The 26122-nt window shown below is 40.4% G+C and overlaps 1 protein-coding gene across 1 annotated transcript in view; it reads right to left on the reverse strand.

The window, feature by feature from the left end:
* TENM2 (teneurin transmembrane protein 2) overlaps window positions 1–26122 on the reverse strand; it is a 380391-nt gene that overhangs the window by 57504 nt on the left and 296765 nt on the right. The window contains 7 exon segments of the mRNA XM_032593990.1: window positions 996–1228; window positions 4225–4245; window positions 14508–14757; window positions 15179–15322; window positions 20903–21170; window positions 21952–22213; window positions 25842–25961. Coding sequence (XP_032449881.1) covers window positions 996–1228; window positions 4225–4245; window positions 14508–14757; window positions 15179–15322; window positions 20903–21170; window positions 21952–22213; window positions 25842–25961 — 1298 coding nt within the window.

Below are 26122 nucleotides of genomic sequence, written 5' to 3' on the forward strand. Positions count from 1 at the left end.
CCAATTGAAGAATGAACTTTGGGCTGCAAATGAACCAAGACTGCAAATGAATGAATGGGGAAATAACTTGGCATCTGCTCTCTTTAGAAAAGAAGTTATTTCCCAAGTTCATTGCTTGAAAAATTATTGGTAGTAAATTACTTGAATAACCTTCACAACTAATTACAACAATGAGGTTCAGAAACAATGATTCCTGTAGTCACAAACTTTCAATTCAAAATATATCCTCCAGGAAACATTCTCAATTAAGCCTTGACTCTACTCGGTACGCCCTGGGGGAACACCTGTTCTAGCACTCTCCTGGTAAGATGCAGACAGTGGCTTCTATTTCTTTGGCACCTTCACCCTAGTGCCCATGCCCAAGGCCATTCATCCTTAATCCATATTGCCAGATGCTTTAGTGATAGCTAAAAATGTTAATAAGAATTGGGGCTTCAAAGGATCAATAGGTCTTTATCCCTAAGTATCTTTGGTCCTTTTCCAACAGAGATCCATTGGTTCTAAGAACACCTCCCCCCTAATCCCAGACTCTTGGAAATTATACCCATTCTTAATTGCTACCATTTATTGGGCATTTACAAAATGTCAGGCTCTGTGCTTATGACTATGTACACTATTGTCTAACATAAACATCTGGGAGTGGTTGGAGGCCCCCCCCCACTGGGCTCTGTTCTGTCTCCAGCCCACACAGCTGTCACTCTGGCTCATGGAGCTAATTTTTCCCTCTGACTCTGTGACTGGCAGCATTCAGAAGTCTCCAGGAGCAATCCAACCCACTTTCCGTTTGTAGCATATGTGGGTGATGAAGTTTACTTCAAATAAACAATTTTTTTAAATACTCACCCACACACCAAAGCAATCTATAAGAGTTAAATTATTGTAGAGAAAGCTGTATTTGTGACTGCCTGGACTTAGTTCAGTTCCAGTTAAGAAGAAAGACAACCTTGTGGCAAGGTCATTCTAGAGGAGGGGTTTTCTTCTTTTGTAACCTTTACCTCGAGGGCTCATCAGGGTTGCATCCACAGCCTTCCCCCCATCTCCACAGCGGGCTTCATCAAAGGGCAAGCATTGCTCTCCAGTCCCTGCCACCACTTCTGAATTCCCAGCCAGGTCTTTAGCTCCACTCAGAGACTTGACTCGGTAGATTCGCCGACTGTTGGTGTCAGACACGTAGAGAGAGCCGGACACAGGGTCTACTGCCAAATAGTACTTGTGTGCTGGGTTGTTGCTTTAGAAGAAGCAGAAAGAGAAATGAGAAGGGGGCTATGCAGCTGGTCTACTGGATCAAAGTGATGACAAAAATCCTGGTAAGACTCTGTTTCTAGTGTCTTTCCACTTTATTGAACTGGAAAGAATCTAGCATAACAACCTAGTGTTCTAACATATCATGGCTCTTAGCTATTTCTTTTAATTGGACCTAAGCTCTTCATGCTATTTAGAGAGTTCATCCTTTCCCATCATACTAAAATACCATTGCTTCATTTAGCTGGTACAAAAGATCCCAGTCTGGTCCTGCTTTTGTGTCAGTGTTTTGTGTGTATCAGCCTTCTTTATTTTCCCCCATGGGTTTGATATATTTCTCAAGTGGGATAGAGGAACACTTCCATGAGACAAGGTTTTCTTTTAATCCATGCTTCCTTAATGTCTCCAGGGCACTAGATCATTAATACTAGGGCAACCTGGAATTTTCCTGACTTTCTGATGGGAGGCTCCCAGATCGATCCCCAGTCCTCAGCCTCAGGTCTTCTCTACTATTTCTCAGTGTGGATATGAATAAAGTTGGCATTTTAAAAAAATGATATTTTGCTGATATCACATCCAGAATCTATATTACTGAGGGAGAAGGTACAGTTTTAATATTTTATGTAATGGTGAGGTCACAAACGTGGATGAAGAGCTGCTAGGGCCCTAAGTGACACTAGACGTGTTTGTGAGAAATGTAATAGGAAGGCACTATTCCTCAGACACCTGGACCTCTTTCTCTGCCATGCATCTAGCTGCCCTATATGTTGCTGATAAGGATAGGACTAAGCCACAGGAAACTCTAAACTCAGTGTGACCCAGCTGGTGACCTTAAGTAAGTCTTTTGGCTGTGTTGGGTCCTAGACTGCTTATTTGGATAATGAAGAAATCAGATCATTTCTCATGTCTCTTTTGGCTCAAAACCCTACAGTTTCTTCCCTTTGCAGTGTCTGTCATTTGTTGGAGGTTGAGACCAGAATAGGTATTCATGCTATTCCTATACTGGTTATTAAAATCACCACCTCTAGGTTGCAAACAGTGAATGCCTCTCTGCCTTAGGATGCCACATGCCAAAAATCAGCATAGGCCTTTTGTTTTTCAGTTATTTCTCAATTGTAGTTTGGAATTATGGGAAGAAAGGGGATGAAAGAGGTGAAGGAAAGGTGAGGGTGATGATAGTGTTGGATGCATTTGTTCTGTAGACATTAGCTGGTAAATTACTAATTAAAACACCCCCATTTGGATTCTTCCTTGATTTAAGGAAGAAAAGAACTAGGAAGCTATTTTTAGGAACAATTTGTGAGTCAAGACCATCTTTAATTCCAACTTCTCCTCAGGTTGCTATTAAGACACATAATTGAACTAGAAGTCAAGGTCTTTCTAAAATTCCAGCCTAGATAACTAGTTTAAAAGAGTAGGCTACCAGGGTTCCATTCCTTTCCGTTCCTTTCCTTTCCTTCCTCTTCCTCTTTCTCCTTCTTTTCTTTTCTTTTTCTTTCTTTCTTTCTTCTTTCTTTCTTTCTTTCTTTCTTTCTTTCTTTCTTTCTTTCTTCTCTTTTGCTATTAAGTCTTTAGAAAATATCCACATATGCAAAACAAATTAGGGCAGAAAGGGAAAACTTCATGCTATTTTTTTAATTAGATGCTGTACTTTGTTACCGAATGATAGTAGCTGGCTAGCATCATGAGCAGAAGGATCAGGGCACTGCACATCTGTGCCTATCTGTGAGCAAGATAATTAATTCTGGACTTTCTTGGGAGCCTGATTCAAAGAGCCTTTTCAAAAACTCTGGTAGAAGAGCATACAATTAAGGGTGTGAGGTCAGTTCTTGTTGGGGTCTCATTCTTCCCCATGGCCTCATACTTGCTCCAACCAAGATTCTTACAGAGAATCTCAGGTATGGACAGCCCATACTTCCACATTTGTGGCTATGGTGAAGGTCAAATGAGGTATGTGAGTTTGAACTGGGATGTCCTTTCAGGGCATTGTAGATTTATTTTTGCTTGGCCCAGTTGGGGTGCCTATAGGCAGCCAGTTTGGGAGTACCTGAGGAAGAGGCAGAGGGTGCATATGCATAGCTTTTCCACTGAAGTTGATGATCTTATACAACTTGACTCCATTTTTGTCTAATTCTCACCTAACATCAGGAAGAAGCCCCTTCCATGTTTCATTTCAAGAAGTGAGGAGAAACATTCCCTTGAGTATTAAAATACATTATTTTGTTTTTCTCTCTTCTTCTAAATAAAAAGGTCACTTTTCTTCCATTTCAGTGCAACCTTGGGACAAGCTGGAGTTTTCCTAGCTTTGTAATGGGAAGCTCCCCAGAGCCATACGCACAAATATGTGTGTTGTACACTCCATATGTGAATTTCACCAGTATGGTTTTAAATGATAACCTGGAGCAGTTGAATGACAAAGGCTATTTAGACAAAAGTACTTGGTCTACACCCTTCATACTACTTAAAAGTGATTTAACTCCATGAAAATTCCCAATGCATCTGACTGTTGGATTCATTCTGACCAGCAGATTGGCAATTAACTTGTTTTTTTTTTAAATGACCATATATCCAGGGGAAAAAATCATTAATGAGTTGAAAATGAGTTTTTGACCCGTTTCCAGTTCATTAAAGCTTTTGTGAACCCAGTCCAGCATTTACAAAAGCCAGAAGTTTGCCTCAACTGTTTAGCCCAATTATGGACCGCGCTGAGCAGTCAGGATAAAAGTTCGCTGAGGGTTCATTATCTTGCACTTGCATCTCCCGGAAATTCTAATTACTGTCAGCTTATTTGGTTGCTTTTTGACTGCATTTCATAATTGCTAAAGCTTATCATATCCACAACACACAATTAGCACATAAAAAAGTTACTATATTTGGTACATAAAAATACACAACATTACACAAGAAGCACAAAACAAAAAGCAAACACAAGGAAGCAAACGAACCATATCAAATTATATGGGAAAGAGTTCTTCGTCTTACCTATGTTTAAACTCTTTATTTCTTTATAGAAAGAAAACAGAAGGAAAAAGAACAAACAGTTAGCTGAAGAATTGATGATAAAGCAAACATAACATTTTCATTTCTTGTATAAAGGGACCCAAAAAAAGGCACTCGTCTTCCTTTTTTTTTCCCTTCTAGCTGACAGCTCCTGGCTCAATTACTTGGGGAACACCCCTGATTTTGGACTCTTCCTGGCCATTGAAAAATCTACAGAAGAATGCTTGAATTCTCTGACCAGCAATGTGGCTGTCACATGACACAGGTGGCAACAGGTGAAAGAGGTCTTTTGGCTAATGAAAGATGGCAAATAGTTTCCCTCTTGAGTGCCAATACTGATTGATTAGTGATGCCTGCCAGGAGCACAGAAGTAGAAGGATTCTGAAGCCAAATGCCAATCAGCTGTAACAAGTGCTGGGACTCATTTGTAATGTCTGCCCTGGGTGTGGGAGGGAACCTGGTGCCACCTGTGCCACCTATATGTTATTGGTGCATCACAGGGTAGAGTCAGTACCATCCAAGACAGCCTCTTCCCAAATCCATCTGCAGTTTGGCAAACATTCTGTTGAACCCTGAGAGTCTCAACCATTTCCTATCCCTGTTCTATGACACCTTCCCTCTCTCTAACTCAATTTGCATGTGTGGGGCCCCTTGTATGCATTCTTTCCTACAGATAACATTCAAACATGAAATTCATAGATATTAATATTCTCTAGAATTGGAGCCAAAGACTCCATTTACCATTTCTTTTTTGGAAAAGTGGTACAAGTGTTGCTGTTCTTTTTTTTAATTTTAATTTTAATGTTTATTTTTATTTTTGAGAGAGAATGTGTGAGAAGGGAAGGAGCAGAGAGAGAAGGGGGACAGAGGATGTGAAGCATTTTTAAGAACAAAAATACATGTCAATTTCAACAGGAAAGAGGCTAGAAGTTAATAACATTAGGGCAAAGAGGAGAGATGCTAAGGCCTCAAGTAAAGAGAACTGCTTCTCATTCCTGAGACTTCTAGGCCAAAGTGGAAGGAGTCTCTAACCCCCTCTTTCCCTCCTGGCTGAGGGAGGAGGCTTCAGGGGAGGGACAAAGAGAACTAATGCCCTGATTCCTGCTTAGGTGCAGCCTGGGCCTCTGCCAGGGGCCATGATTAGTGGTGGGTTTGCACAGGGATTACATTTTTATATTTTATTCCAATGTGTTAGTTTTCGTTAAAAAAAAAAGTTAATTAAATGATGCTGATAACTCCTGAGCTCTGACTGACATAGTGCAATTTAAGATTCATTCTGCAAAGCCTGGTGTGTCAGGGTGGCAGCCGGGAATTCTCGCGTCTATTTTATATTGCTTAATGAAAGTGAAATGTTATCTGCCACCAGTGGTAGTCATATTTGGCTCTTAATTATTGCAATATCAATTCCAGTGTTTTAGTCAAGATTTTGTGAAAAGACTGGATGGGATTTGGGTCTGCAGACCTGACCTACTTCTTTCCTAAGAACATGTGCTTTAAGTTGATTAATATAATATCTATGCTGGGGAAAGGAGAAGGGCAGGAGTGGCAGACCAAGTCACTGAGGGTACAGTCCAAATGATCATATGGATATGAGCTTTGGAGACCAACTGAGGTCACCACTATTCCAGTCCAAGGCCATTGGCAGCATGGGTACTTAGTAGCCAACGAACCAAAATAATGGCATTGAGTCAATCGATGTAGATCAGCACAGGTGCCTTACATACAAAGGACAGGCCAAGGCTTTGTGTTTGCAATAATGCAAACCCTTTAGGCACAGCCTTCAAAGGCAGAGTGGTGTCTTAGATTCAAGAAGTGAGATGGCTTAGCTCATCAACATTTGAGACTGTTGCCTCCTTCCCTTCCAACTCCCTCTGTGCCACAGAATAGGGTGGTATTGGAGTGGCCACAGTTTGTTTGTTTCAGTTCTAATGAAAGAGAAGTTAGCTGGGATAAATTCAGTTTAGGGGGGACATGCTTATATGTTAATTAGTTAATTAATATGCTTAAATTAGTTTTAGGGGGACATGCTTATGTGGCTCATATGTGGTCCTTTCATTATCTAGTTAGATTACTGCTAGTGTTGGGGTGCCTGGGTGGCTTGGTCGGTTGAGCGTCCGACTTCGGCTCAGGTCATGATCTCACGGTCCGTGAGTTCGAGCCCTGGTTCGGGCTCTGTGCTGACAGCTCAGAGCCTGGAGCCTGTTTCAGATTCTGTGTCTCCTTCTCTCTCTGCCCCTCCCCTGTTCATGCTCTGTCTCTCTCTGTCTCAAAAATAAATAAACGTTAAAAAAAAAAGATTACTGCAAGTGATTCTGGTATAGGAATGGCTTTCAGGAAAGCTTCCGCCCTATTGTTCAGACTCACTAAGCATTATTACTGGAAGTGTAATGCCCAATGTCACCAAATGGGTGTGGTGTGGATTGCTCCAAGTGGGGCCTTAGCTCATTCCATTGATGTTATGGCTTCCACAACTTGAGAGACATGGGACCAAGGACAGATTCCAACAAAAGGGAGGACACTGGTGCATGTCTCCTTTAACTCAAGCAGTGTGTCCTGAGCCCCTGATGTGGACCAGAAACTGTTCCAGGCATCAAGGGGCAAAGATGCCAAAGGTGTCTGCTCTACAGAAGCTTATACACTAGTGCCCTAAAGACTTACACAGAATATTTCACTATTACCAGGACATCAGTGACAGGCTGGTTAATGAGTGTCAACTCAAAGACTATTTAGATTATTCACTGTACAAGGAAAACTGAAATGCACAGAAATATTATTAAAGAAGCCTGATAAAGATTTTTCCAAATTTTACAACTCTAACAATGTTCATAACATCACCAGTAATCAGTTGTAGACATGAAACATTTACTAACTTATCAATAATCTGAAACAAATCTTGACTATAGCTATGCCAGAGGAAAGACTGAATATTGCTCTATTCTTTTTATAGGTAATGACATTACACAATCATTGTCATATTAAAAGACAATCAAAAACTATGCAGCCAAAAAGTGTAGGAAAACAAGTATCATGGAAGTGTAATAGTAGTTAATTAATAAAACATTTTAGGTAATTCATCTGGATTTTGTGATGTTTGCACTAATTATCAGCTTTTCAAAATGTGCAATTTCTGTTGGTTTCCTTTTTCATCCTAAATAATACTACATTTCATTCAAAGTTATGTTAAGATTTAGTCCCCATGAAACCTGGACCTGCCTTTGGTAAAGGACTTTGAAAACAGTGCCAAGAACTGCCCCAAATTTTATGGGGTATTGTTGTTATTGTTATTCTGGGTAGGGGTGATATGTTATATTTTGTTTCCTGACTTTGGTATTTATAGCCTGACCACACAGGGAAAGCATATAACTAGAACTTTATATTCCTCCCTATCATTCTATGCCCGTATCAAGAAGGGTCTTTTCTCATTGAAATTCTCAGGCAAAGCTTATCTTTGGTGAAGCTTTCTTCTAACTTCTGCTGCTCTTGCCCTCTTTCTTAGGCTCCCATTCTCTTGTGATTCTTCCCTCTCTATCACTAATACATCTGGCCTGGACAATTCCCTTCCCTGAAGATCTTCCCTGATAAAGCTATTGCTGTTGATCCACATCAATAGTACCATCAGAATCTCAGCATGGGAGGGACAGAAGGATCATACCTCAAGATCATAAAAGCCATATATGAAAGACCACTGCAAATATCATCCTCAAGGGAAAAAACCAAGAGTATTCCCCCTAAGGTCAGGAACACGACAAGGATGTCTACTCTCACCACTGTTATTCAACATAGTGTTGGAAGTCCTAGCCTCAGCAATCAGACAACACAAAGAAAGAAAAGGCATCCAAACTGGCAAGGAGAAAATCAAACTCTCACTCTTTTCAGACAACATGATACTCTATGTGGAAACCCAAAAGACTCCGACAAAAAACTGCTACAACTGATCTATGAATTCAGCAAAATCACAGGATATAAAATTAATGTACAGAAATAGGTTGCATTTCTATACACCAATAATGAAACAGCAGAAAGAAATCATGGAATCAGTCCCATTTATAACTGCACCAAAAAAACATAAACTACATAAGAATCAACTTAACCAAAGAGGTAAAAAATCTATACACTGAAAACTATAGAAAGCTTATAAAAGAAATTGAAGATCTCTCTCTCTCTCTCTCTCTCTCTCTCTCTCTCTCTCTCTCTCACACACACACACACACACACACACACACACACAAATGGAAAGACATTCAATGCTCATGGATTGGAAGAACAAATATTGTTAAAATGTCAATACTACCCAAAGCAATCTACACATTCAATGCAATCCCAATCAAAATTGCACTGGCATTCTTCTCAAAGCTAGGACAAATAATCCTACAATTTGTATGGAACAACAAAAGACCCCAAATAGCCAAAGCAATCCTGAAAAAGAAAACTAAAGCTGGAGGCATCACACTCCCTGACTTCAAGCTGTATTACAAAGCTATAATCATCAAGACAGTATGGTACTGGCACAAAAACAGACACAGAGATCAATGCAACAGAATAGAGAACCCAGATATGGACCCACAAATGTATGGCCAACTAATCTTTGACAAAGCAGGAAAGAATATCCAAAGGAAAAAAGTCTCTTCAGCAAATGGTGTTGGGAAAACTGGACAGTGACATGCAGAAGAATGAAAATGGACCACTTTCTTTTATTTTTTTAATTTTTTTTTCAACGTTTATTTATTTTGGGACAGAGAGAGACAGAGCATGAACGGGGGAGGGGCAGAGAGAGAGGGAGACACAGAATCGGAAACAGGCTCCAGGCTCTGAGCCATCAGCCCAGAGCCTGACGCGGGGCTCGAACTCACAGACCGCGAGATTGTGACCTGGCTGAAGTCGGACGCTTAACCGACTGCGCCACCCAGGCGCCCCAATGGACCACTTTCTTATACCATACACAAAAATAAACTCAAAATGGATGAAAGACCTCAATGTCAGACAGGAAGCCATCAAAACCCTAGAGGAGAAAACAGACAACCACCTCTTTGACCTTGGTTACAGCAACTTCTTACTTGACATGTCTCTGGAGGCAAGGGTAACAAAGGCAAAAATGGACTATTGGGACCTCATCAAGATAAAAAGCTTCTGCACAGCAAAATAAACAATCAGCAAAACTAAAAGGCAACCGACAGATTGAGAGAAGATATTTGCAAATAACATCAGATAAAGGGTTAGTATCCAAAATCTATAAAGAAGTTATCTAACTCAACACCCCCACCAAAAAAACCCCAAAAACAAATAATCCAGTGAAGAAATGGGCAAAAGACATAAATAGACACTTTGCCAAAGAAGACATCCAGATGGCTAAGAGAACACCTGAAAAAATGCTCAACATCACCCATCACCAGGGAAATACAAAGCAAAACCACAATGAGATACCACCTCACACCTGTCATAATGGCTAAAATTAACTCAGGCAACAACAGATGTTGGCGGGGATGTGAAGAAAGAGGAACACTTTTGAACTGATGGTGGGAATGCAAACTGGTACAACCACTCTGGAAAACAGTATGGAGGTTCCTCAAAAAATTAAAAATAGAACTACCCTACGTCCCAGCAAGTGCACTACTAGGTATTTATCCAAAGGATACAGAAGTGCTGTTTCAAAGGGGCACACATAACCCCAATGTTTATAGCAGCAGTATCAATAATAGCCAAAGTATGGAAAGAGCCCAGATATCCATCAAGTGATAAATATATAAAGAAAATGTGGTATGTGTGTGTGTGTTGTATATATACATGTATATATGTATATATATATGTGTGTGTGTGTGTATATATATATATATATATATATATATATATATACAGCACACACACACATACATACATACACACACACAATGGAATATTACTTGGTGATCAAAAAGAATGAACTCTTGCCATATGCAACAATGTGGATGGAACTAGAATGTATTATGCTAAGCAAAATTAGTCAGAGAAAGGTAAATACCATACAACTTCATTTATATGTGGAATTTAAGATACAAAACAAATGAACATAAGGGAAGGGAAGCAAAAATAATATAAAAACAGGAGGACAAACCATCAGAGACTCTTAAATACAGAGAACAAACTGAGGGTTGCTGAAGGGGTTTTAGGTTGGGGGATGGGCTAAATGGACAAGGGGCATTAAGGAGGACACTTTTTGGGATGAGTGGTGGGTATTATATGTAAGTGATGAATCACTAAATTCTATTCCTGAAATCATTATTACACTATATGTTAACTAACTTGGATATATAAAAAAAGAATCTCAGCATGGGAAAGTGTTTTAGTTGGGGAACAAAAGCATTTTTCGTATCATAACATAATTTTATATTTGGAAAGTAAAAAGTTTTTTAGTATTTCAAACATTATGGAAAGTGTGAGATTCTTATGTTTAGCACAAGAGGCCAAGTTAAGACAAGGCAGAGAGATACTGTCCCATACCTTATAATTTATTGCCTTATATTGGGATCCAATTCCAAAGATGTTCTCAATTGAGGAGGAAGAAAGATTTTTCTGTGCCAGAAATTCACTCTAAGGTGTTAGTCACTGACAAATTTACTCTCTAAGGCTGGGGTTTTCTAAGGATTACCTGGAGTGAGTGTAGTTATAGGAAAGGGAATATGCCACTAAAAGTGGGGTATCAGGCTTTTTGGGGACGTGCATGATGAAAATGTCTTGAATGCTGGTGGAACTGCAGCATACAAATGATAACCATTTTACGTAAGAATAAGGCTCTTTCTAACATTAGAAGTTTTCCAAGTGCATAAAACTCTGCCCCTGTATGTTTTTGTATAGACAAAGGAAGGAGGAAGAGAGAAGGAACCATGGGAACATTTATATAAAATTCTGACTCAGATGCTTAGATCTGGGGTGGGTAAGTGAGATACGGATGGGCACTGAATCCTGAAACTAAATCATTTAGCTGCCAACTCACAATGGAGAAAAGACATAAGCAAGACAGGTCTCTTTCCCCTCCTCCCTCCCTCCCCTGGTTACTGTTTTTGAAGAGAGGGGATTGACAGCCTTAGTTTTCAGTTATGTGGTGGGAAGAAAAGAAAAATCAAACCAGTATTCTTGTAAAAGCTTAACTTCTAATCGTCTCTGGATACCTGGCTGATGAAAGCAAGAACAAGTCTAAAGGCAGTTAAAACGGAAAAAGAAACCACACAGCTATTGAGGGAAATTGATAGTTACACTCCCTCCAGCTGTCCTTAATGTCACCAGGTGGGTGTGGTGTGCTGCTCTGAGTGGGCCCTTAGCTGTTATCATTAATGTTGTGGCCTCTACAAATTGAGAGACCTAGAATCAAGGACAGATTCCAAGAAAGGAGGACAATGGTCTGTGTCTCCTTTAACTCAAGAAATGTGCCTTAAGCCCCCAGTGTGGACAAGGCATTGCTCTAGGTATCAAGGGGCAAAGATGCCAAAGGTACCTGTGTTATGGAAGTTCACACACTAGGACCCTAGAAGACTTACATGGAAATAACTGAAAAACAAGGCAATAAATGGGGTCACTTTTGTGGAAAATTAGAGTTAAGTGACCCAGAGGAGGTTGTAATTATTTCTGCTAGAGAGGTCAGGCTTCATGGAGAGGGGACCTTCAAAATGAGCATTAAAGATGGACATGGTGAGGCTGATTAGACAAAGTATTTTAAGTAGAGCAAGTCGCATGAGTCCAGGTTTGGAGGTGGGAATGTAGTAGGCAAGTGCTGATTTAGCTCTGAGCACCTAGACCCATGACAAAGAAGTAAGGGCCAGACAATGGAGAGTTGGTTATAAATGTCAGATTTAAAAATGCAACCCTCATGGAAAAGCAGAATGCTACCTTCACTCCCTTCCCTGACTCCTGCCATGGCTCTCCACTGCCAACGGGATTCCTGAGAAAAGGACTCTCCTAGGATAAAAAGGGAAATGAACATCTTGGGAAGGGGACCTAGTTGGGTAGCTCTAGAAAATGTGGTTTGTCTGATTGGCAATTTGACAGCTTGAGGATTATCTATTTGTCTCCTTCTCCTCTCACTGTTTATCTTTTGCTCATTATACTCTTCTAGTCTACCCCATGACTTCCCCTTCTTTATTTCCATGATGGGTGGTTGTTGGTTCTTCTACAATACTCATCCTGAATTGTCTCTACTTGCCTAGGTTCCCATCTGTCATCTTCAAATGGGTGCTCTTTGAGCCTTGCGTTTCATCCCCTTCTAGACCTTTAGAGCCCAGCACATGCTTGGCTCACATTATGTTCGGTAAATGCCTACTGGATCACTGAATCTGTAACCTTCTTGGGGGTGAAGCTGGGGTTTTCTCCTCTCTCTCTCTCTCTCTCTCTCTCTCTCTCTCTCTCTTTTTTAACCGCCCAGTGCTTGGCACAGTCTCAGGTCCCAGGAATAGTCAGCAGTACTTGCTGATGGTCTAATCACTGATCTCTCTCCCATAAGGGGCCACTAAAATGCAAGTGCAACCTGTGGCTTCTTCTAAGTCCTTCACATGGTAGCTGAGGCTACTTTAGAAAGCACCACCACCTCCTTGGTTGCTCAGGTCAAGATGCTCATCATAATCCTTGATTCTTCTTCTTCTTTTTTTCTTTTTCTTTTTTTCCATTTCTTACACCTGATCCATGAACAATTCCCATCACATTTACTTTGAAAATATATCCCAGTTGGAATACTTCCTTATCTCCCCTGCTACCCCTCTAGTCTACATCACCATCACCCAGACCCTGGTCAGCTATTACAGCTTCCCTATGGGCTTTTCTGCTTCCACTCTTGCACCCCTACAGTCCATTCTTCTACACAATGGCCAGAATAATCTTTAAAAAGGCAATAAGATCATGTCAACTCTACTGTACTTTCTACTTTAACCTCCAACAGCTGTCCATTGTAATAAGAATATAATTTACACTTGTCAACAAGGTCCATAAGATGCTGAAGCATTGATCCCCTACTGACCTCTCTGACCTCCTCTGAAACACTTCCTTCTGAGTTTACCACCATGCAACCATATTGGACTCTGTCAATCCCTTAAGTAAACCAGATTATTGCCTGATATTAGGGCTTTTGCACAACTTCTCTCTGCCTGGAATACTTTCCCCCAGATCTTCACATGGCTGACCTCATCATTTAGGCCCCATCTCAGATGACACATCTCAGATATTCCCTAACTATCTTATGTAGCTTCCTTATCCTTCCTACTCCACACAGTAGTCCCTAATTATTACCCTGTTAGGTTTTCCTTAAAGCATTATCATTTTTTAAATTTGTCCACATGAATTGGTGTGAAGTTTCCTATAAAACCATAAACACAACAGCTAGGGCTTGCTTGTTCCTACCCTCTCCCTCATGTCCTAACAGATAGTCCTTGGCACGTGGTATACATTCACCAAGTATTTTGTCCCTTATTTATAGAATTCATTTATCCCTCCACTTACAGATCACTTTCTAGGTTTTAGGGCCTGGAGTCAACTTTGCTGGGAAGAGAGCTTATAAGAACTTTCATCCAGCACAGAGGAATCTGGACTTCAGAGTTAGTAGCAAGCAATGACCAGGAGGAATCTACCAGGTGTGGCCAGAAATTAACTAGCAAGGACTATGCAGTAATTCTAAGTCATATCCTAGTGAATGTGCAAGGACCCAGAGAATTTATAGAAAGGTAGTACATAGAGGCACAAAATATAAACATTTGAATTAGTAAATGAACATTAGTGGTTCTCAAACTCTCATGTACATCACCATCTTCTACAGAGCTTGTCAAAGATAAAAACTGCCTTGGCTCATCTCTAGGCTTACTGAATCAGTGCTCTGGGGTGGGCTCCAGGAGTCTGTATTTTTAAGAAGTGTCACTTTAGAAACCACTGAAACAGATGAACAGCTTGAAGTAGTGGTTCTTTCATTGTTTGGTATGTATCAGATTCTTGTGTGGAGATTCTTGTGTGGATTCTTGTATTTACAAATACAGCTACACAGGTCCCACACCAAGCACTATGACCTAAAGCTTTCACCCTTGTTTGTTTGTAAGTCAGGTGTTAACAATTGTATCCAATATGTGTGTGGTGTTTTATAGATTCAAAAAGAATTTCCCCAACTATTATTTGATTACAGGCCTAGGTTTTGAAGCTCAGCCCATTTTGTGGGATATATATTCTCTGGAGAACCCCCAATTCAGCCATCATTTGCCCAGGGAAGTTTTGTAGCAATGGGAACAAGAGAGCAAAGGAAGGTTTTCTGTGTGGCCACTTACCGTAACTCCAAAATGCTGGTCACATTTCGAGAAGGAAAAATGCGCCGGATGTAATTGAAGTCTCCAACGAAGAGGCTCCCATCAATTCCAACGGCCAGAGCTACTGGGGCCAGTAGCTTGTTGCCTTCGGCAAGGCCATTGCAACTAGGACAGGAAATGCTTCGTCGGCGGCCATTGCCCATAATGCTGGTGATGATGGCAGGCTGCTGGGTCAGGAACTGGTTCTCCCCGGTGCCCTTGTGTAGGATTCCTGGGGAGCAGGAAATGGAGATAGTTACTGCAACCCTCTGGGGAGGATACTTCTATTGGCTTACTGAGGGTGAGGGGCAGTGGCAGAGAGAAGAGAAATAGTAGGAAACTTTGATCTTTGGAGAACTTGCCTATTTCCTCATGATGCTGTAATGGAGTGGCTGAACCCCAAGGCTAAGATATTGCCTGTAGGGATAACTGAAGAAGAATTGTGAGGTACACTAAGGCAGATGGTCTGGGAAAAACAGCCTGAGATTCTTTGACATTTAAAAGGAGAAGGTGGGAAAACCTATGAGTGTTTTGGACATTTGATGAAAAATGCTAAGGGAAGGGGAGGGGCCACCACTTAAATGTCAAGGCTGCCGAGAAGTTTCCGGAGCGGAGATCAGGATGTATTTGGGAAAGTAAATGTGCCCACATACCACTTTTAACATTGAGAATGTGATGTTTGTCCAGGGACCAGCCACCGAGGTTGGAAGGGTCTAGCTCGAATCCTTGAAGGAGGGCTGTCCTTTTCTCCCACAGTATTAGACTGGGGCAGGTCTCATATTCAAACCCAACAGATACTGAAAGATAAAAGTGGGTGGGGCAGAATGGAGAAAAGAGAGTTTACTTGATTACTCCAAAGCTTTCCAGCTGGAATGAGAAACACATGTTCATGGTAATACAGATTCCTTTCCAAAAGCCCACTGAAGGAGGTGGGTTGATTGCTTTTTCTCCTTGTGATTCCACACAATATTAAATTCAGATTTCAAGCTGAACTCAACCTTGAAACTTACACAGTAGTACTCTGTAGGGATAGAAAGACTTTTCCAATGAACAGCTGGCTTTCAAAATATGACCCTAGTGATGTGGAAGGAGGAGAAGAATCATTTAAAAACGAAATACAACTCTCCTTTATAGATGGACAGGAGACTGTTTCTTTCAGCCTGCTGTTCACGGCATGCATTTATCATATTCTATGTTATTTATTTTCGTTCACTAGGAGGAAGGCCTATGGAAGCATAGTGGCTCATTTATAAGGAGATTCTGTAGGCAACAGCTTGTATAAGTTAAAGCTCTTTGTACGATCACTCAGGATTCCAGAGAGTGCCAGGCAAGGCAGGCATGGGGACAAAGCCTGCCAATTATGTGACAATTCAGTGGGGAACAGAATCCAAAGACTGTAAAAATCCTACATTTGCCACATGGACAAATGGGAGAGGGAGGTGGGAGATGAAGGACTTCAGTTCTAACTCTGCTCCAGCTCACACTTCCTCGTGGCTCTGTTTTCCCATGTGTAAAACAGAGCAAGTGAAACCTCAATTTCTCAGAGAGATGTAGTAGGGATAAATGAGACAAAATGCCAAGATGCCATACATTTTTAATTGCAACATTGCTTTAGAAATATGAGGCACTGTTATTATTGCTATTCCTACTACATTAAATTCTTAACTATGTGTGTCACCTTTGGGGATTCTCCACAGCTTCTTTTAAATCCTGAGATATAGGAGCATCAATTTGAATTGGAGATACACTTTATTAAAAAAAAAACCCACGTATATTTCTTAACTTGTCCTCTGAAAATTCCAAGAAACAACGAAATCAGTGGCAAAGAGAATTTCTAGTGCCTAGCTTGTGGCCTTGAAATATTATTTCTCATTAAAAGGAAATCAGGCAGGGCTCCTTGAAGAAATGGCTGGAGCAAGAAATGAACAAGATGAGACTAGGGTATTTTATCATACCAGATAGCAAGGAAGAAATCAAAATCTCCTAGGGTTATGTCAAAAGATAGGGAGTCAGCCTGAAGAGTGTCCCACTGACCAAAGATGGGATAGTTTGACCCTCAGTAGAGATAATAACTTCAATGGATTGAAACATATTAGACACATTTTATTCTATGAGTTCATAATGGTATTAGAAAATTAATTTGCCACTGTTAGAGGATGTTAGAGAACAAACTTATTATATTGAAAACAGTATATAAAGGCAAACAATCAAGAATTTATTTCTTCTTTCTTATTTGAACTCTACCTCCTATAACCAAGTAGTTAATGAGAGAATATCTCTATGTAAAAGTATTCTAGCTAATAAATGGAAAAGCAATGAAAAAATTAAAATATGACTTTGCAATTCTTAATGACCTAATGGATCTAGGTAATGAGCATCAGTGGCCTCTGAAATCACAAAAGGATAAACAAGATGACATTAGGTGCCTCCTGATGGGAGACAACAGTACCACCTATCTAGTTGTCCTGCTGAAAAAAAAAAAAATTAGAGAATAAAATACTCAGGAATTAATTTAATCAAGGAGGTGAAAGACCTATATGTTGAAAACTATAAAACACTGATGAAAGAAATTGAAGAAGACACAAATAAATGGAAATATATTCTGTGCTCATGAATTAGAATAATTAACATCATTAAAATGCCCACACTACCCAAAGCAATCTACGGATTCATTGCAATCCCAAAATTCCAATGGCACAGAATAGAAACACAAAAATAGAACAAACAATCCTAAAATGTGTATCAAGCTGCAATAGATGCCAAGTAGTCAAAGCAATCTTGAGAAAGAACAAACCTAGAGGCATTACACTCCCTGATTTCAAACTATATTACAAAGCTATAGTAATCAAATCTGTATAGTGAGGGCATGAAAACAGACACACAGGTCAATAGAACAAAACAGAGAGCCCAGAAATAAACCCATACATATATGGCCAATTAATTCAAAGCAAAGGAGCCAAGAATATACAACAGGGAAAAGACAGTCCCTTCAATAGATGGTGTTGGGAAAACTGGACAGCCATGTGAAAAATAATGAAACTGGATCACCATCTTATACCATACACAAAAATTAATGCAAAGTGGATTAAAGACTTGAAGTTAAGACCTGAAACCATACAACTCCTAGAAGAAAACACAGGGGGTAATCTCCTTGACGTTGGTCTTAGTAATAATTTTTTGATTTGACACCAAAAGCACAGCCAACAAAAAGCAAAAATAAACAAGTGGGACTGCATCAAGTTAAAATGCCTCTGTGATGGGGTGCCTGGGTGGCTCAGTCAGTTGAATGTTCGACTTCGGCTCAGGTCATGATCTCCTGGTTTGTGAGTTCGAGCCCCACATCTGGCTCTATGCTGACAGCTCAGAGCCTGGAGCCTGCTTCAGATTCTATGTCTCCCTCTCTCTTTCCCCATCCCCTGCTCATACTCTGTTCCTCTCTCTCTCAAAAATAAATAAACATTAAAAAAATTAAAAAAAATTAAAATGCTTCTGTACAACAAAGGAAATAATCAACAAAATGAAAAGACAACCTACTGAATAGGAAAAAAAATAGTTGCAAATCATATATCTGATAAGGAGTTAATATCTAAAATATATAAAGAACTCATACAACTCCATAGCAAAAAGGCAAACAATCCAATGAAAAATGGGCAAAGGATCTGAACACACATTCCAAAGAAGACATAGAGAAGGCCAAGATGTTCATGAAAAGATGCTCAACTTCATTAATTATCAGGGAATTGCAAATCAAAACCACAATGAGATACCATCTCATACCTGTCTGAATGGCTGTTATCAAAAAGACAAGAAATAACAAGTACCTGTGGAGATATGAAATAAAGGGAACTCTTGTGCACTGCTGGTGGAAATGTAAATTGGTGCAGCCACTATGGAACACAGTATGGAGGTTCTTCAAAAAAAAAAAAAAAACAAAAAAAAACTACAAATAGAACTACCATATGACCCAGCAATTTCACTTCTGGGTATCTATCCAAAGAAAATGAAAACACAAACTCAAAAAGATATCTGCACCCCATGTTCATTGCAGCATTATTTACAATAGCTAAGATATGGAAATAGTCTAAGTGCCCAATAACGGCTGAATGGATAAAGAATGTGTGTGTGTGTGTGTGTGTGTGTGTGTGTGTGTGTGTGTGTGTGTAGTATTATTCAGCCACAGAAAAGAGTGATATTTTGCCATTTGGGAAACAGGGATGGACCTTGAAGGCATTATGTTAAATTAGATAAGTTAGAGAAAAGACAGATACTGTATGATTTCACTTCGATGTAGAATCATCTAAAAAAAATAAAAGCTCACAGATATAGAGTTAGATTGGGTCTTGCTGGAGGCAGCAGGTGGGAGGTGAAAGAAATGAGTGAAGGGAGTCAAAGGTACAAATTTCCAGTAATAAAATAAACAAGTGTTGGGGATATAATGTGTGGCATGGTGACTGTAGTTAATAATACTGTATTGCATATTGTAAGTTAAGAAAGTAGATCTTAAAAGTTCTCATCACAAGAAAAAAAACTCGTAACAATCTGTGTGATGGATGTTAACTAGATTTGTGTATATATTGCACCCAATATATACCAATATGGAATCATGTTGTACACCTGAAACTAATACAATGTTGCATGTCAATTATACCTCAGATAAAAAAAAAATCAAACCTGAACCTGAAAAAGCCTCGAGTCTCAACTCTCAGTTTACAGGAGATAACAGAACAAAGGAAGACATTAAACAGCCACAGGGGTGCAATCAGAAAATAAATTAGACTATGGAAAATTCTACAGACAAATAATGCACTTTGTCCAAAATAAAATATAGAACTTAAAAAAAGAGCTAGAGATAGAAGGGAAACCATAGATTAAAGAAATTTAAGAGAAATCAAAATTGCAAAAGGTGGATCTTATTTGGATTCTGACTCAAACGAAGCACTAATATTTTATGATACTCATAAGACAATCGAAATATTGAATAATGGGCTATTTAAAGATATTAAGAAGTAATCATTTAAAAATTGTGATAATTATATTGTTGTCATTCTTTTGTAGTGTGTTTTTGAGATACATTGTGAAATATTATGGATGAATTTATATGATATCTGAGACTTCCTTCAGAAAGTCATGGGAAGCAGGCAGGTGGATGAAAGGATGGACTTGATAATGTCAGAAGCTAGATACATGGGGGTGCATTATAATACTGCATCTACGTTTTGACGTTGGATATTTTTTTGATATTGGTAAAGGCTGGTATAATATTTGATTAGCTACTTTATAGTAAATGCACTAGTTAGTTCAATAACATTACTATCTTTTATGAAGTTAATAACTCCTTTTGCTGATGAGGCAGACTACTAGGGCCACACACTGAGCATGTGAAACCTGCTAGGTACATGACGTTAGGCATCTTACTTACCCTCTCCCTCATGTCCTACTGCACAATGGGGGTTATGAGAGTGCCTCCCTGATAAAATTATTGACAGGCTACCCCATACAAAGGATTTTAGCTCAGTGCTCTGCACAAAAGGAGTGTCTGACAAACATTGGCTTCCAACTACCATGAAAATTTCTAAGTTTGCTGGTTTCTTATTTTGGTAACTTATTATAGTTCTTGGAAATCACAAGGCTAGTGGTGAAGAAAATACAGGATTCTGGATTTTAATTAATCCCACCCAGACTTCCACAAGTAGGAAAAGACACTAGGTATGTTGATATCAATCTCAGCTCACAACTTTTCAGAGATTGGTAACCAACAGACCCTTCTCTTATGGTAGTCTTTCATCAGTGGGCAGTTAAGCTATTCCCTAAAAGGCACAGCTTGAAACACAGCACGTGGCTTTCACACCCCCTCCATCTTCTGATTCTCCTGATGCATTCTGGGAACATGATCTAGCTCCTGCCCACCTCTTTCCCCTATCTTGAATATTCTCCTTGTCCATACATTCCAGCCACACTGCCCTTCTCTTTGTCCTTCAAACACACCTTAGTCTTCTCACTTTTTCTGCCAGAAAGATAATGCTTTGTTCCTGATTTTTACATGGCTCCTTCTTGCCATTCAAGCCTCTGCTGAAGTGTCACCTGCCAAGAAGTCTTCCCTGAATGCCCACCCACAGTTGCTCCTCCTTCCCAGTAAATTATTTTTACTTTAATATTAGCACTTATCACTGCTTGATATTTTCTTGTTCAGTCTGTGTTTATTATCTTGATCCCCCACTAGTACAGAAGGTCCATGAAATAGGACTCTTGTCTATCTTACTGACCAATGCATTCCTATCTACTGGGATAGTGTGTGGCACATATTAGGAACTCAATATTGATCAAATTAATGCATGACTAAATCCAAGGATCAATAAGGAGTTGAAACTGAAACATACCAACAGCATCAGAGAGTCCGTAAACCCTTTGGCCATATGCATCTGTCTTATCCCAGATGAAGGTGTAGGCCAGGTTGGGAGAGGCCTGGAATGACTTCTGGAAGAGGTGCCCCTCTACAGCAACCATCAGATGAACCTTGATAAGATTCAGGGGCACCGTGGACTGGGTCATGGTGATCTTCAACAGAGACTTATAGCCTGCGGTCCTGGAGCTCAGGTAGCGAAGCTTCACAGTGGAACCAGGGAGCTCAATTTCTTCATGAAGAACCTGGATAGGAAACATAGGGTGGACATGAGACATGCTTCATCCAGTGACCCCCGGGCAGGTGGGCTGCTCACAACCCTGAGTCTGCCTGTCTGCTGCTGCCCTCACAAAGCATCATGCCTTATGTGGGGTGCAAGAACCACTACCCACGACTGAGAGAAAAAAAAAAAACAACCAAAACTTTATCCTACACCATGGAGTAAAGGGGTTGAGGTTATGATTTTTGGATTAATAATTATTCCTGGTCACTGTTGTGTTTCTTTTTAAAAACCACACTGTTGGCAAAAGATGTAAATAAGAACAGCAGGCTTTATTGCTAGCTGCATGTAAGGAGGCCACAAGAGGCTGTAATTATATGAACCTGCAACTTCCAGTGACAATTGGTATAAAGCAACAGGGAGGCAATAATGTAATATGCCCTCTGTCCTAACACTGATGTAGATCATTAAAGTGCCTCTTATCATGTATCTCTGTGACTAACAGGAATAAAAATGCAATTTGCAGGTGGGTTGCACATATGTATATTGTTTTTTTTATTTTATTAAAAGCTCCGTTGACTGCCAAAGTCTTGAATGACTATCTGGAAACATCTGGAAGATATAGGAGAGATTCAGTTGTCTCTCCAGTGGCCATAAATTCTATTGTGTTCCTACTTTTTGTCTCTCTCCCTTAATATTAGTCTCTGGCCCACCCAGAGAGTGAGATATGGTGAGAGGAAGTTGGCCAGCCAGTTTGGGTTAGGGTAGGATTTGAAGAGACCTACCCTAGTACCTGCCATTCCTACCTGGGTCTCAGGCACGATGGGATTCTGCCCAGGGGCGGCGCTGAAGAAAGTGGACAGCGGGGAGGAGATGATGATTGGATCTGGTCGGACAAAGCCACTGAGGTCACAGCTGGGGATGGAGTTCTCCTCAGTCTTCATTACCAGGGTGTCCATGGCGTAAAAGCTATTCCATGGCAGCCACACGGTGCGCTCCTGGCTCATGAATGGGGCTCGCTCGAAGTGCAGGGTCAAGGAGGCACCCCCATTGGCAATCAGGTCAAACCTGAAGAGGGGGCAAGTGGGCTCTTAGGAATGAACTTAGCTTTAGACAAGGCAGGGGCTCTGAACTGTGCACCTGAGGGCAGTAGGAGGGGCAGAGCACACGAGTGATGAACGTGGGCTTTGAAGTCAGATGGTCTGAGTTAAAATACAATCTCTATCAATGACTTGTCCTGTGATTCTGTGAAAGTTACCAACCCTCTCTGAGCCCCAGTGTCTTCATCTGCGAATTGGGACTAATTATATCAACTTCACAGTATGGCTGAGAGAATGAAATGTGACGACTGCAGAGCAGGGGTCAGCAAACTAAGCCCATGAGCTAAATCCAGCCCGCCACCTGTTTTGGCGAACAAAAGTTTCATTGGAGTACAGCCACGCCGATTTGTTTACTTATCCTCTCCAGCTGATTTTGTGCTACAAAGGCAGAGCTGAGTAGTTGTAACAGAAACCATATGGCATGCAAATCCTAAAATATTTACTATCTGGCCCTTTACAGAAAATGTTTCTCCGCCCCTGCTGTAAAGCACTTAGCATCATGCTAGGTTGATACAAGTATTCAATACATAGTAGAGTTATAATGATCAATGAATGCTAAGTCATGGGAGGGGCTTTCTTCTTATCTACCTGGGCTGTTTTATATTTACATATATATATATATATATATATATATATATATATATATATATATGTATGTTTCATAGAGGCTTAATTTTTGAGATACAGTTGACATATAACATTAGTTTCAGGTGTAGTACAACATAATGGTTTGATATATGCATAAGGTACAAAATGATGGCCACAAGAAGTCTAGTTAACATCTATCACTACACATAGTTAAAATTTTTTTCTTGCAATGAAAACTTTTAAGATTCTCTTAGCAACTTTCAATATGCAATACAACATTATTAACTATAGTCTCCATACTGTACATTACATCTGCAGGATTTATTTATTTTATAACTTTATACTTTTGACCCCTTCATCCATTTTGGCCTGTTTTTGATATATTTTTTTAAAGTTTATTTATTTTGAGAGAGGGGTAGAGCATGAGTGGGGGAGGCAGAGGGAGAGGGAGAGAGAGAATCGCAAGCAGGCTCCCTGCTGTCAGTGCAGAGCCCCACATGAGGGCTTGATCTGAATAACCGTGAGACCGGAGCTCTCAGTGCAGAGCCCCACATGAGGGCTTGATCTCAAGAACCGTGAGACCACGACCTGAGCTGAAATTAAGAGGCAGATGCTTAACCTGAGCCACCCTGGCATCCCTTTGATAATTGTCCTTAAACCTTATTCCTGTTTGTTTTTCGAGAGCTGGACAAAGGTATATTGCTAGTAAGGTAAAATAAAGGTAGTTCTTTCCCAATTAACAGAAAAGAAGGAGGTTAATGGAGAGAAGTCTCCCAATTTTGAGTTTTATTCCTCCATCAAGATCTCAACTGTTTGAGGGAAGTAGTGCTTTTCTGTTCACTTCAGAATTTCCAGCAGTTAACAGAGCTCCTGGATCATAGTAAAAACTCAGTGCAAATATACAGACCCACTGGCTTCACCCAATTTGGGTAATACTTTTGGTGTTTTTTGTTTGTTTCATTTTTTGTTTGTTTGCTTTGGTGTTTTTTTTTTTTTTTAATTTTTTTTTCAACGTTTATTTATTTTTGGGACAGAGAGAGACAGAGCATGAACGGGGGAGGGGCAGAGAGAGAGGGAAACACAGAATCGGAAGCGGGCTCCAGGCTCTGAGCCATCAGCCCAGAGCCTGACGCGGGGCTCGAACTCATGGACCGCGAGATCATGACCTGGCTGAAGTCCGACGCTTAACCAACTGCGCCACCCAGGCGCCCCAAGGTGTTTTTTTTTTTTTAACAGACAAAAATGAATGAGCAAGAAGCACATGAACATTAAGGTGAATATCAGAGCATGTATGGCACAACAATTTATTACATGAACTTGTTTGTCTATTTATTTTGGGGAATGCATACTGCTGGGGATAGGATGGGTATAGGATGCAGAAGAGAGTCGAATGTTTTGATGTGAAATTGGTATGAAAGAACCAAATCATCAATGTCTGTGGGACACCCCACTATATGACAGATTGTGTAATTCCTCAGAGCATTCCCAAATACATCCTGTTACTTCCAGGGCTTTGCAACCTGAACAAGCTGAAGAAATCACTAATCCTGAAGGTTGGATAGATGATATGGGAAGTGGGTCTGGGCTGTAATTAGTCAAGAAGCAGCTCAGAAGGATGGGGCAGCATAAGGTAGGGACAGGCAGAAGGCCAAGGACTTAGAAATGTCCTCTGTATTGTCATAGGACTGTGCAGAGTGGGAACACTGGCTTCTGAGAATGAACAAGGGCCGAGGTAGTTCTGTGTATTACATAGTTACCGTCCTAATGCTTTAAAATAGTTAGATTTGGCTACAGAAATGTATGAGATATCAGAAAGTTTGTGAATACTGAGATTTTGATGGAAATCATCAGATATCTTCTTTGGGTTTCAGAGGTGGGAATATGAGAATAGGGCTATTGTCAGCTGGTAAATTTTGAAACTACCAGCAAGGCTACCTTAGAGCATTAGAAAGTAAGGCCTGACTCTTCACCAGAGAAAGGCAAGACTCATAGTTCTTACCCACATGCTATGTCCATGATTTTGCAGACTGCAGTTTTATGGAAAAAGTGTTACATCAGATTTACAGCAACCATCTTCTTTTACATTTGGAATAGAATGCAATAGTTTGAGGGCTTGGGTTTTTTGTTTATTTGTTTGTTTTTGTTTTTTTTTTTTTAGCCCAGGGTGGTTGAATGATTTCCCCATCCCATAGATTTCTTTCCTCCTCCTCCTTCTTCTTCTTCTTCTTCTTCTTCTTCTTCTTCTTCTTCTTCTTCTTCTTCTTCTTCTTCTTCTTCTTTCTTCTTCTTCCTCTTCCTCTTCCTCTTCCTCTTCCTCTCCTCCTCCTCCTCCTCCTCCTCCTCCTTCTCCTTCTTCCTCTTCTTTAAATTTCAACTCCATGCCCAGTGGATTAAGGAAATAACATAGCTTTCATCTTGGTGGGGGCTGCACGGGTGCATGTTTCCAATCAGAAGATAATAGGAAAAGGTTGCCTCCTTCACACAGCAGGGTGACAGCTAAATGTATTTAATTAGACCTTTCTGATTACATCCCACCCCCTCAAAACAGGCACAAAAACAACACAGCTCCTAAAGCCACAGATGAAAGCAGAAGGGGTTCACCACAGGACACTATGTCATGTGGATGCTTGTCACCCTGCACTGACTTTGATTTAAAATAGGAGAGAATTTCCAAGAGCCAATTTGCCTTTTTCTTTCTAGAATCTGCCCTCCCCTAGCTGCAATCCCAGTACATGTACACACACAGAAAAGTATTTACCTGACAGGGAAAAAGGGAGAATGATGGTTATTGGCAGCCTTGGACAGGCTGGCCCTTCTATTTGTTTTTCATGTTAGATACTATACCACAAAGCAAAAAAATGTATTTGGGGGGATCCACACTAGGGGTCTTGCCTGGTGGTCACTATAGTCCACAAGGGGAAGCCATGTGGTTCTAAGCCAATAGCATGATCTGTCTTTTTGCCTGCATCCTCAGTTCTGAGTAGGTAGAACCCCGCAAAGATACTTACGTGCCATCTTGGCGGGTGATGGTGTAGCCATATTTTGGGTACTTGACAAAAGACACATTCACACCAACCAGAGGAGTCCCATCTGTAGTTACTACTTGGCCTCGAATGAGAGAAACCAAGCTGAGAGAAAAAGAAACACAAGTCTTGAGCCACACACAGGAAAATAAGACAAGGGGGCATGTCAAGTTCTCCTTCCATCTTGCCATTGTCTCCACCCATCCTCATCTGGTTGCTAAGGTAAGAAGACTCTCAACATTAATTTCTGGATTCACATAATCACA

This window comes from Lynx canadensis, chromosome A1, assembly GCF_007474595.2.
Source record: "Lynx canadensis isolate LIC74 chromosome A1, mLynCan4.pri.v2, whole genome shotgun sequence".
In the NCBI taxonomy this organism is placed as follows: domain Eukaryota; kingdom Metazoa; phylum Chordata; class Mammalia; order Carnivora; family Felidae; genus Lynx; species Lynx canadensis.